A 13442-nucleotide genomic window follows, 5' to 3' on the forward strand; every position below is an offset into this window, starting at 1 on the left:
AGCGGTGGGAACACCTGTACTGAGCTCTTTTTGGATGATAGCGGTGGGAACACCTGTACTGAGCTTCGCCTTTTGGATGAACACCTGGTGGGATGAACACCTGTACTGAGCTCGCCTTTTGGATGATAGCGGTGTGAACACCTGTACTGAGCTCGCCTTTTGGATGATAGCGGTGGGAACACCTGTACTGACTTAGCCTTTTGGATGATAGCGGTAACACCTGAACACCTGTACGAGCTCGCCTTTTGGATGATAGCGAACACCTGTACTGACCTCGCCTTTTGGATGATAGCGGTGTGAACACCTGTACTGACCTCGCCTTTTGGATGATAGCGGTGTGAACACCTGTACTGACCTCGCCTTTTGGATGATAGCGGTGTGAACACCTGTACTGACCTCGCCTTTTGGATGATAGCGGTGTGAACACCTGGAGCTGGGAATACCACCTGTACTGAGCTCGCCTTTTGGATGATAGCGGTGTGAACACCTGTACTGACTTCGCCTTTTGGATGATAGCGGTGGGAACACCTGTACTGACCTCGCCTTTTGGATGATAGCGGTGGGAACACCTGTACTGACCTCGCCTTTTGGATGATAGCGGTGTGAACACCTGTACTGACCTCGTTTTGGATGATAGCTGAACACCTGTACTGAGCTCGCCTTTTGGATGATAGCGGTGTGAACACCTGTACTGACCTCGCCTTTTGGATGATAGCGGTGTGAACACCTGTACTGACCTCGCCTTTTGGATGATAGCGGTGTGAACACCTGTACTGACCTCGCCTTTTGGATGATAGCGGTGTGAACACCTGTACTTTTTTTGGATGATAGCGGTGTGAACACCTGTACTGACCTCGCCTTTTGGATGATAGCGGTGTGAACACCTGTACTGAGCTCGCCTTTTGGATGATAGCGGTGAACACCTGTACTGACTTAAGCCTTTGATGAACACCTGTACTGACTGATAGCGGATGATAGCGAACACCTGTACTGACCTCGCCTTTTGGATGATAGCGGTGGGAACACCTGTACTGACTTTTTGGATGATAGCGGTGGGAACACCTGTACTGAGCTCGCCTTTTGGATGATAGCGGTGGAACACCTGTACTGACTTCGCCTTTTGGATGATAGCGGTGGGAACACCTGTACTGACTCGCCTTTTGGATGATAGCGGTGGGAACACCTGTACTGACCTCGCCTTTTGGATGATAGCGGTGGGAACACCTGTACTGAGCTCGCCTTTTGGATGATAGCGGTGGGAACACCTGTACTGAGCTCGCCTTTTGGATGATAGCGGTGTGAACACCTGTACTGAGCTCGCCTTTTGGATGATAGCGGTGTGAACACCTGTACTGAGCTCGCCTTTTGGATGATAGCGGTGGGAACACCTGTACTGAGCTCGCCTTTTGGATGATAGCGGTGGGAACACCTGTACTGACTTCGCCTTTTGGATGATAGCGGTGGGAACACCTGTACTGACTTCGCCTTTTGGATGATAGCGGTGGGAACACCTGTATACTTCGGGATGGGAACACCTGTACTGACTTCGCCTTTTGGATGATAGCGGTGGGAACACCTGTACTGACTCGCCTTTTGGATGATAGCGGTGACAGCGTGAACATCTGTACTGAGCTCGCCTTTTGGATGATAGCGGTGGGAACACCTGTACTGAGCTCGCCTTTTGATGATAGCGGTGGGAACACCTGTACTGACTTCGCCTTTTGGATGATAGCGGTGGGATGACACATCTGTACTGAGCTCGCCTTTTGGATGATAGCGGTGGGAACACCTGTACTGAGCTCGCCTTTTGGATGATAGCGGTGGGAACACCTGTACTGAGCTCGCCTTTTGGATGATAGCGGTGGGAACACCTGTACTGAGCTCGCCTTTTGGATGATAGCGGTGGGAACACTTGTACTGAGCTCGCCTTTTGGATGATAGCGGTGTGAACACCTGTACTGAGCTCGCCTTTTGGATGATAGCGGTGTGAACAGGCAGTGGGTTGGGGGGTTGTTGTCCTCTCTGAGTTAGTGATTACTGTTTATTCTGAGAACATTGTATTCACTTTCTGAGTAAATTATGTTTGACATTAAGGGAATGTTCTCATAACTAACGCTAAAACATAAATATGTTCTCGGATTTTTGCAAAAACATTACGAATAACATTACAAAAATCTCCCTAGAATTGTTTGCTGGGAAGGTTTTATAAGTGCCAAAAACATCTAATTTTCTGATTTAAAAAAAAGACATAGTTTGATATGTTACACAACGTTATCAACAGATTGGAAAGGCAATAGAACGGATTCTTACCTCCAGCACACAAGGGGATCCCGTTCCGTGAAGTTCCCAGACAGTACACCTACATCTCCCAGGCGTCGACATGAAAGCAGCATATCGTTAGTAGATTGTGTTCGGTTTAGAAGGGCGGCGGGTGGGCGGCTGTGAGTGTGGGAGGTTGAAATGCATGCGCCCTGCACCGTCATGGCCGCTCAGCACCACAGAGTTGGCCGTAGATTGTGTAGACGTCCAAATTGAAAGCACACATACGTCTACCCAACGTAGACACGATGTATGCATGATACATCTGGAAGATGTAGTGTGGAGAGCATTTAGCACATTGTCAAGACGTCTTGCAGAAGAATGTAGAGTGCCGACATTCTACAGGTCTACATCGTTTATACATCGGCCAGGCATCTGGCCAAGGTGCGGTGGTGTAAAGTACTTAAGTAAAAATACTTTAAAGTAGTGCTTTTGGGTATATGTACTTTACCATTTATATTTTTGACAACTTTTACTTTTTCTAAAGAAAATAATGTACTTTTTACTCCATACATTTACCATGACATCTAAAAGCACTCGTTCCTTTTTGAGTTCTTAGCAGGACAGGAAAATGGTCCAATTCACGCACTTATCAAGAGAACATCGCTGGTCATCTCTACTGCATCTGATCTGGTGGACTCACTAAGCACACATGCTTCGTTTGTAAATGATATCTGAGTGTAGGAGCCCCTGATTAGCCGGAAATTTAAAAAACAACAAAATGGTGCCATCTGATTAGCTTAATAATATAAGGAATTAGAAATTATTTGTACTTTTACTACTAAAGTATATTAAAGCAATTACATTTACTTTTGATAGTTTAAAAAGTAGGAGAATTGGGTACTTTTTCACACGCGCTCCATACTACGTCGGTGAGATTACAGTACTAGTCAAAAGTTTTTCTTTATTTGACTATTTTCTACATTGTAGAATAATAGTGAAGACATCAGAACTATGGGTACTGTCTGGGTACTGTATGCATACTGTCTGGGTACTGTCTGGGTACTGTATGCATACTGTCTGGGTACTGTATGCATACTGTCTGGGTACTGTATGCATACTGTCTGTGTACTGTATGCATACTGTCTGGGTACTGTATGCATACTGTCTGGGTACTGTATGTGTACTGTATGGGTACTGTATGTGTACTGTCTGGGTACTGTCTGTGTACTGTATGCATACTGTCTGTGTACTGTATGCATACTGTCTGGGTACTGTATGTGTACTGTATGCATACTGTCTGGGTACTGTATGTGTACTGTATGTGTACTGTATGCATACTGTCTGGGTACTGTATGCATACTGTCTGGGTACTGTATGTGTACTGTCTGGGTACTGTATGTGTACTGTCTGGGTACTGTATGCATACTGTCTGGGTACTGTATGTGTACTGTATGCATACTGTCTGTGTACTGTATGCATACTGTCTGGGTACTGTATGCATACTGTCTGGGTACTGTATGCATACTGTCTGGGTACTGTATGCGTACTGTCTGGGTACTGTCTGGGTACTGTATGTGTACTGTATGCATACTGTCTGTGTACTGTATGCATACTGTCTGGGTACTGTATGCATACTGTCTGGGTACGTGCCAGAATGTTGACTTAGTCAGCGTTCTCTTTTCGTCTCATTCCGTGTTTTCAATAACACGCGCACTAGGATGAAATCCTATATCATCTGGGTCCAGGGGATTAATAATCCAAATATAATTAAATAACTCCCATGTTTGACTTTCGGTCCAGTGGCTAGAATTACATGTGGATCCTGTACGTGTTGTCACGTGACCTCTCACCTTTTAGCAGGTTGGCATTTCTCATCATGAATGTTGTTCTGGAGGCAGCTCTGCAGAGTGGTCAATAGTTGGCACAGCCACAAAGTCATAAAATCTGATTTTAAACCAAACTTTAACCCTAACTTTAACCCTCTCCTTAAACTAAGACCATAAAGCAACGACATTTTCTCATTATTTTTTTAGGATCGGCCTATAGCCAACAGTAGATTCGGCCGGTAGCCAACAGTAGATTTGGCCTGTAGCCAACAGTAGATTCGGCCTATAGCCAACAGTAGATTCGGCCTATAGCCAACAGTAGATTCGGCCAATAGCCAACAGTAGATTCGGCCTATAGCCAACAGTAGATTCGGCCTATAGCCAACAGTAGATTCGGCCTATAGCCAACAGTAGATTCGGCCTATAGCCAACAGTAGATTCGTACCTATAGCCAACAGTAGATTGACCTATAGCCAACAGTAGATGTATGTGTATAGCCAACAGTAGATTCGGCCTGTAGCCATCAGTAGATCTGGCCTATAGCCAACAGTAGATTCGGCCTATAGCCAACAGTAGATGTGGCCTATAGCCAACAGTAGATGTCTGGGTAGCCAACAGTAGATTCGGCTGGTAGCCAACAGTAGATTCGGCCTGTAGCCAACAGTAGATACGGCCTATAGCCAACAGTAGATTCGGCCTGTAGCCATCAGTAGATTCGTATAGCCAACAGTAGATCTGGGTACTATAGCCAACAGTAGATTCGGCCTATAGCCAACAGTAGATCGGCCGGTAGCCAACAGTAGATTCGCCGGTAGCCAACAGTAGATTCGGCCTGTAGCCAACAGTAGATTCGGCCTATAGCCAACAGTAGATTCGGCCGGTAGCCAACAGTAGATTGTCTGGCCGGTAGCCAACAGTAGATTCGGCCTATAGCCAACAGTAGATTCGACCTATAGCCAACAGTAGATTCGGCCCCTATAGCCAACAGTAGATTCGCCCTATAGCCAACAGTAGATCTGGCCTGTAGCCAACAGTAGATTACTGTATGCCAACAGTGATTGGGCCTGTAGCCAACAGTAGATGGCCTATAGCCAACAGTAGATTACGGCCTGGTAGCCAACAGTAGATTCGGCCTGTAGCCAACAGTAGATTCGGCCTATAGCCAACAGTAGATCTGTGTACTGTAGCCAACAGTAGATTCTGGCGGTAGCCAACAGTAGATTCGGCCTATAGCCAACAGTAGATTCGGCCTATAGCCAACAGTAGATGTATGCCAACTAGATTCGGCCTGTAGCCAACAGTAGATTCGGCCTGTAGCCAACAGTAGATACGGCCTGTAGCCAACAGTAGATTCTGTATAGCCAACAGTAGATTCGGCCTGTAGCCAACAGTAGATTACTGTCTGGGCCAACAGTAGATTCGGCCTGTAGCCAACAGTAGATTCTGCCTATAGCATACAGTAGATCTGGCCTGTACAACAGTAGATTCGGCCTGTAGCCATACTGTCTGTGTACCAACGTATGCATACTGTCCAACGGTAGATTCTGGCCTGTAGCATACTGTCTGGGTACTGTAGCCAACAGTGATTGGGTACCTGTAGCCAACAGTAGATTCGTCCTGGGCCAACAGTAGATGTACTGTATGCATACAGTAGATTACGGCCTATAGCCAACAGTAGATGTCCTATAGGCAACAGTACTGTATAGCAACAGTAGATCTGGCCTATAGCCAAAGTGTTGACTTAGCCAACGTTCTCCTATAGCCAACAGTGTTTTAGCCAACAGTAGATTCGGCCTGTAGCCAAAAGATTCCCTATAGCCAACAGTAGATTCGGCCTGAGCCAACAGTAGATTGAATCCTATAGCCAACAGTAGATTCGGCCTGTAGCCAACAGTATAATTAAATATAGCCAACAGTGTTTGACTTTATAGCCAGTAGATTCGGCCTATAGCCAACAGTAGATTCGGCCTATAGCCAACAGTAGATTCCTGTAGCCAACACTAGATCACCAACAGCAGGTTAGCATTTCGGCCGGTCATGAATGTTGATTCTGGCCTGCAGCCAACAGTAGATTCGGTATAGCCAACAGTAGATTCGGCCTGTAGCCAACAGTAGATTCGGCCTATAGCCAACAGTGATTTTAAACCAACAGTAGATTCGCCCTATAGCCAACAGTAGATTCGGCCTATAGCCAACAGTAGATTTTCCTATAGCCAACAACAGATTTTAGCCAACAGTAGATTTTTAACAGTAGATTCGGCCTATAGCCAACAGTAGATTCGGCCGGTAGCCAACAGTAGATTCGGCCTATAGCCAACAGTAGATTCGGCCTGTAGCCAACAGTAGATTCGGCCTATAGCCAACAGTAGATTCGCCCTATAGCCAACAGTAGATTCGGCCTATAGCCAACAGTAGATTCGGCCTGTAGCCAACAGTAGATTCGGCCTATAGCCAACAGTAGATTCGGCCTGTAGCCAACAGTAGATTCGGCCTGTAGCCAACAGTAGATTCGGCCTATAGCCAACAGTAGATTCGGCCTCTAGGCAACAGTAGATTCGGCCTATAGCCAACAGTAGATTCGGCCTATAGCCAACAGTAGATTCGGCCTGTAGCCAACAGTAGATTCGGCCTGTAGCCAACAGTAGATTCGGCCTATAGCCAACAGTAGATTCGGCCTATAGCCAACAGTAGATTCGGCCTATAGCCAACAGTAGATTCGGCCTATAGCCAACAGTAGATTCGGCCTATAGCCAACAGTAGATTCGGCCTGTAGCCAACGGTAGATTCGGCCTGTAGCCAACGGTAGATTCGGCCTGTAGCCAACAGTAGATTCGGCCTGTAGCCAACAGTAGATTCGGCCTGTAGCCAACAGTAGATTCGGCCTATAGCCAACAGTAGATTCGGCCTATAGCCAACAGTAGATTCGGCCTATAGCCAACAGTAGATTCGGCCTGTAGCCAACAGTAGATTCGGCCGGTAGCCAACAGTAGATTCGGCCCTATAGCCAACAGTAGATTCGGCCTATAGCCAACAGTAGATTCGGCCTATAGCCAACAGTAGATTCGGCCGGTAGCCAACAGTAGATTCGGCCGGTAGCCAACAGTAGATTCGGCCGGTAGCCAACAGTAGATTCGGCCTGTAGCCAACAGTAGATTCGGGACACCTGTTTGAGGAAACTTTCAGAAGTACTGCAGGCTATCTGCTTACCTTTTACAACAGTCCTCGTAATGAACGCCGAGTCTGAACAGCGTTTTTAAATTAGAACAATTGTCAAGTTACATTGACCAGAAGTGATGAATATACTGTATAAAAAAAATAAGTAATGTGACTGAGTTTACAGTCCTTAACATGACTTGGCCCCCCATCCATCCATCCAGATACAAAGCAATGTTTAATTTTACATATTTATTTGATCCATTATTTAACTAGGCAAGTCAGTTAAGAACAAATTCATATTTACAATGACAGCCTATCGGGGAACAGAGGGTTCCTTGTTCAGGGGCAGAATTACAGATGTTTTTTTACCTTGTCATCTCAGAGATTTGATCTAGTAACCTTTCAGTTAGTGGCCTAACGCTCTAACCACTAGGCTACCCTGTAGGTCATTTGGTCGTATATTAATATCAACGGTGTGTCTCTTTCGTTAAGTTAAAGTGAATGTGTTATGTCTCATAACATGAAGCACATCTCAGTGCTTAAAAAAATATATTACATTTCCTGTCCACAGTTGATAAACATAAGTATCTCACTATAACATAACATAACATACCACTACGTTGCATACCATGCCACAGCATGCCTGTACTGCCTGTACTGCCTGTACTGCCTGTACTGCCTGTACTACCTGTACTACCTGTACTACCTGTACTACCTGTACTACCTGTACTGCCTGTACTGCCTGTACTACCTGTACTACCTGTACTACCTGTACTACCTGTACTGCCTGTACTACCTGTACTACCTGTACTACCTGTACTACCTGTACTACCTGTACTGCCTGTACTACCTGTACTACCTGTACTGCCTGTACTACCTGTACTACCTGTACTACCTGTACTGCCTGTACTGCCTGTACTACCTGTACTGCCTGTACTACCTGTACTACCTGTACTGCCTGTACTGCCTGTACTGCCTGTACTACCTGTACTACCTGTACTACCTGTACTACCTGTACTGCCTGTACTACCTGTACTACCTGTACTGCCTGTACTGCCTGTACTACCTGTACTGCCTGTACTGCCTGTACTGCCTGTACTACCTGTACTGCCTGTACTACCTGTACTACCTGTACTGCCTGTACTACCTGTACTACCTGTACTGCCTGTACTGCCTGTACTACCTGTACTGCCTGTACTACCTGTACTGCCTGTACTGCCTGTACTACCTGTACTGCCTGTACTGCCTGTACTGCCTGTACTACCTGTACTGCCTGTACTACCTGTACTACCTGTACTGCCTGTACTGCCTGTACTACCTGTACTACCTGTACTGCCTGTACTGCCTGTACTGCCTGTACTACCTGTACTACCTGTACTGCCTGTACTGCCTGTACTGCCTGTACTACCTGTACTACCTGTACTACCTGTACTGCCTGTACTGCCTGTACTACCTGTACTACCTGTACTGCCTGTACTGCCTGTACTGCCTGTACTGCCTGTACTGAACGGTAAACAATATGATTTAACAACAGCAAACAAAAAAATAGTGCAACTTCATGAAATATAAAATAAATATATATAACATCTAGAAGTGTTGTCTGTTACCATTTAGACAATATTTTATATATATTTTTCTCTCATATCAGAAACAATAACTATATCTAGGGTCAGAAGTCACATGGCCAGCACTCTGACGTCATCTGACACAAAAAAACAAATATAAAACCAATAAAACCCAGACGATAAGCGCTCCCTCTCCCTCTCCCTCTCTCTCTCTCTCTCCACACACGAACATGTCCTCCAACAGTGCCGGTAATCAGTCACATCTGAGCGGATACTGTGTCCAATGTGTTTTTTCAGACATCACTATGTCAACATTAGAATTGTCCAAACACTGTGGCGATGTTGTCATACCTCCGATGAGCTGTAACAACCACAAGCACATTCATTCATGTTGAACAACACAGGAGGGAAATAGACATTTAGCGATAACAAATGCTGAATTTGACATAAGGTTATATAGGGTAAGACTTCCTCTATATCCTCTTCAGAATGCATTATAAGGCCTCATAAGGTATACATTGTGTATTAAAATGATATATATATATCATATATATCATCATTATATCACAGGTAGAATCATCTTATTAAATTGTTTTTATATATTTGACATGTGATAGGGCCACACAGAGGGGCCCAGAGACTATTACAGACACCTGTGTTAATGTGAAGTACTCAAAAGAATGTCTTGTGATAGATCACATAAAATCCTTGAAAGATACCATAATTATGGCAGTTTACTGGTAAACTTTGAACGTTTCCAGTAATATTCCCCCTCTCTTTTGAAACCTTACCTGAGCTCTTCCTTCAACCTGTTGAGTTTATCAAAGAGCCTTTGATTCTTGACATCCAAGGGGACGCTGGGAACAAACCAAGCTGTGATGAATTTACATATGACCACCACGTGCTGTAAACAGAGATATCGAGGTCAGGGATGGAAGAAAACATGAATATTCAATTAATAATACGCAATTGGAAATAATATATATATATATATATATTATTTTTTTTTACAAATGTCTACGTTTCAACTAGCAAATAAATGGCAAAGTTACTTCGCTCAATTTTTACTGTGAGTCGAGACAAGAAATGTTGTTTTTTTTTAAACTGAGTTAAATATTTCTATCTTACCTCAAAGAGGATGACAAAAGCAAAGCGCACGGCTAAAATGAGCCAGAACTGAGGAGTCAAGCTGTAGTCTTCATTACTTCTATAATCTTTATAACTGGCGACAGAGAGAGAGAAAACGCAGACATTCAAATACCAGATCAATGACTGAGCGAAGAATCCTTGGAGGGATCAATGGAATTAACCAAGGACAAGTACTAAATATAAGCAAATGAAAAAAAAACATTTTCTTTTTTAAATTATTATTCATTTCCTAGTATAAAAGGCACAACTTATGCATATTTCTTTTCTTTCCTTGTTTCAATCAATTCTAGAAATAATACTGATAAAAGCTCTGGACTATCCCTGTTTTAAAAATGGACAACATGGACATCATTTTGGGCTGATTAAGAGCTGGAAAGGGGTATGAACCTGCAGTAGGAGACATTCTGTCCGCTAGGCGTCACCATCTGGTCCGGTGAGAACTCATTATAGATCCTCTGGTCGTTCATGTACACTGTGGACAGGCTGTTGTTGATGTAGCCGGCCATGCAACTATAGGACCAAAAGAATATACAGGAAGAAATGCTGTCACTGTTAGCTAACATGTAGCCTGAAGGGCTACACACAACTGGCAACATTTACCATATCGTTTTTTACACATTTTTTGAACTAGGCAAGTCAGTTAAGAACACATTCTTATTTAAAATTACGGCCTACCAAAAGGCAAAAGGCCTCCTGCGGGGACGAGGGCCTGGGATTAAACATTTAAAATAAAATATATAGGACAAAACACACATCACAAGAGAGACCCCCACAACACCACAAAGAGAGAGCCAAGACAACAACATAGCAAGGCAGCAACACATGACAACACAGCATGGTAGCAACACAACCTGATAACAACATGGTAGCAACACAACCTGATAACAACATGGTAGCAACACAACATGACAACACAGCATGGTAGCAACACAACCTGATAACAACATGGTAGCAACACAACATGACAACACAGCATGGTAGCAACACAACCTGATAACAACATGGTAGCAACACAACCTGATAACAACATGGCAGCAACACAACATGGCAGCAACACAACATGGTAGCAACACAACATGGCAGCAACACAACATGGCAGCAACACAACATGGTAGCAGCAACACAACATGGTAGCAGCGCAAAACATGGTACAAACATTATTGGGCACAAGACAACAGCACAAAGGGCCAGAAGGTAGAGACAACAATGCATCACGCGAAACAGCCACAACTGTCAGTAAGTCCATGACTGAGTGTTTGAATGAAGAGACTGAGATAAAACTGTCCATGATTGAGTCTTTGAATAAAGAGACTGAGATAAAACTGTCCATGATTGAGTCTTTGAATGAAGAGACTGAGATAAAACTGTCCATGATTGAGTCTTTGAATGAAGAGACTGAGATAAAACTGTCCATTTTGAGTGTTTGAATGAAGAGACTGAGATAAAACTGTCCATTTTGAGTGTTTGAATGAATGCTTGTGTCCCAAATGGGGTCCTACAGGCCCTGGTCAAAAGTAGTGCACTACATATATAGAATAGGGTGCCAATTGGGACGTACATAGCCAGTGACACGTAAACCCGTCCCCATTCATAACAGGAACCACCGATGGCTCAGTAGGTAGAACATGTAGTGTTATACATTCATGTATTTATTTACAATTTAACTAGGCAAGTCAGTAAAGAACAAATTCTCATTTACAATGACGGCCTATATCGGGCCAAACGTGCGCCGCACTATGGGACTCCCAATCGCATCCGGTTGTGATTCAGCCTGGATTTGAACCAGAGTGCCTGTAGCGACACATCTAGCACTGAGATGCAGTGCCTTAGACCGCTGCGCCACTCAGGAATGGTTTACCAATGTATGTGGTATAATAATGGAAATGATCTACACATCAGGGTTAGGATCAATTCCATTTAAATTGAAAATTGGAATTTCAGATGACTTCCTGAATTGAAATGGAATTGAGCCCTAACCCTGCCGCTGCAGGCCCTGAGTCAGAATGGACAGACGTACTCCGTATCCGTGACCGTTCCATTGGCACACGGTCCATAATTGTAGCGGTACACAAGGCGGGGGATGAAATCTGAAGATATCCCAATAACCAGGCCGTTGGCTATGACTGCCAACACCCCGATAGCCTCCAACACATCTGTCCATACGCCTGAGGTAATAAACAGAAGACAACACATACATTGCAAAGTGAAATTATATAGTATACCTATACATGTCATGGTATTATATAGCTATAACGTATAGTTCAAGATGACAGAAAAATATGCAATTTCCAAGCTAACAAGGAAATGGATCAAATGCTCATGAAAACGTTTTTTTTTAAACCAGATTATCAGATGTTCAGTACATTGTGAAGACCCCGTTTACATTTAACCAGATTATCAGATGTTACACTGTGACCTGGTTTATATTTAACAAGATTATCAGATTATCAGTTCTCTACACTGCGAAGACCTCGTTTATATTTAACCAGATTATCAGATGTACTCTACACTGCGAAGACCTGGTTTATATATAACCAGATTATCAGATGTTACACTGTGACCTGGTTTATATTTAATCAGATTATCAGATGTTACACTGTGACCTGGTTTATATTTAACCAGTTTATCAGATGTTACACTGTGAAGACCCCGTTTACATTTAACCAGATTATCAGATGTACATTGTGAAGACCTGGTTTATATTTAACCAGATTATCAGATGTTACACTGTGAAGACCCCGTTTACATTTAACCAGATTATCAGATGTTACATTGTGAAGACCCCGTTTACATTTAACCAGATTATCAGATGTTCTCTACACTGCGAAGACCTCGTTTATATTTAACCAGATTATCAGATGTTACACTGTGAAGACCCCGTTTACATTTAACCAGATTATCAGATGTTACACTGTGACCTGGTTTACATTTAACCAGATTATCAGATGTTACACTGTGAAGACCCAGTTTATATTTAACCAGATTATCAGATGTTACACTGTGACCTGGTTTACATTTAACCAGATTATCAGATGTTACACTGTGAAGACCTCGTTTATATTTAACCAGATTATCAGATGTTACACTGTGAAGACCCCGTTTACATTTAACCAGATTATCAGATGTTCTCTACACTGCGAAGACCTGGTTTATATTTAACCAGATTATCAGATGTTACACTGTGAAGACCCCGTTTACATTTAACCAGATTATCAGATGTACATTGTGAAGACCTCGTTCATAAACGTTCTGTTTCTCACCGATGTCGTTGGTCTTCTTCGGTACCATCCTGCGCTCCAAACTGACCATCTTGATGGCGTCGAGCCGTATCTCTATGATGTTGTTGATTAAGGCCAGCAGGGGAGCCAAGGGGAACGCAGCCACAAAGATGGTGGTGAAACTGAACTGGAGGACTGGGGAGGGAACAAAACAATAAAATCCAGTCTCAAACTAACTAGGACTTCAATGACATGTACCCACAAAG

The 13442-nt window shown here is 43.7% G+C and overlaps 2 protein-coding genes across 2 annotated transcripts in view; one reads left to right on the forward strand and one right to left on the reverse strand.

The window, feature by feature from the left end:
- The first annotated feature begins 2380 nt into the window (after positions 1-2380).
- On the forward strand, positions 2381-8751 carry LOC135561312 (ATP synthase subunit a-like). The gene is made up of 2 exons (XM_065002757.1): positions 2381-2396; positions 7883-8751. Exons 1-2 carry the CDS (start codon positions 2381-2383, stop codon positions 8749-8751), a joined length of 885 nt encoding a protein of 294 aa, XP_064858829.1.
- LOC115127385 (anoctamin-9) overlaps positions 8603-13442 on the reverse strand; it is a 47973-nt gene continuing 43133 nt past the window's right edge. The window contains exons 19-24 of the mRNA XM_065002933.1: positions 13219-13371; positions 11976-12123; positions 10346-10468; positions 9938-10031; positions 9601-9713; positions 8603-9170 (exon numbers count right to left, since the gene is read on the reverse strand). Coding sequence (XP_064859005.1) covers positions 9155-9170; positions 9601-9713; positions 9938-10031; positions 10346-10468; positions 11976-12123; positions 13219-13371 — 647 coding nt within the window. The 3' untranslated portion in view covers positions 8603-9154. The remainder of the gene's footprint in view (positions 9171-9600; positions 9714-9937; positions 10032-10345; positions 10469-11975; positions 12124-13218; positions 13372-13442) is intronic.

This window comes from Oncorhynchus nerka, linkage group LG17 (assembly GCF_034236695.1).
Source record: "Oncorhynchus nerka isolate Pitt River linkage group LG17, Oner_Uvic_2.0, whole genome shotgun sequence".
Taxonomy (NCBI): Eukaryota; Metazoa; Chordata; class Actinopteri; order Salmoniformes; family Salmonidae; genus Oncorhynchus; species Oncorhynchus nerka.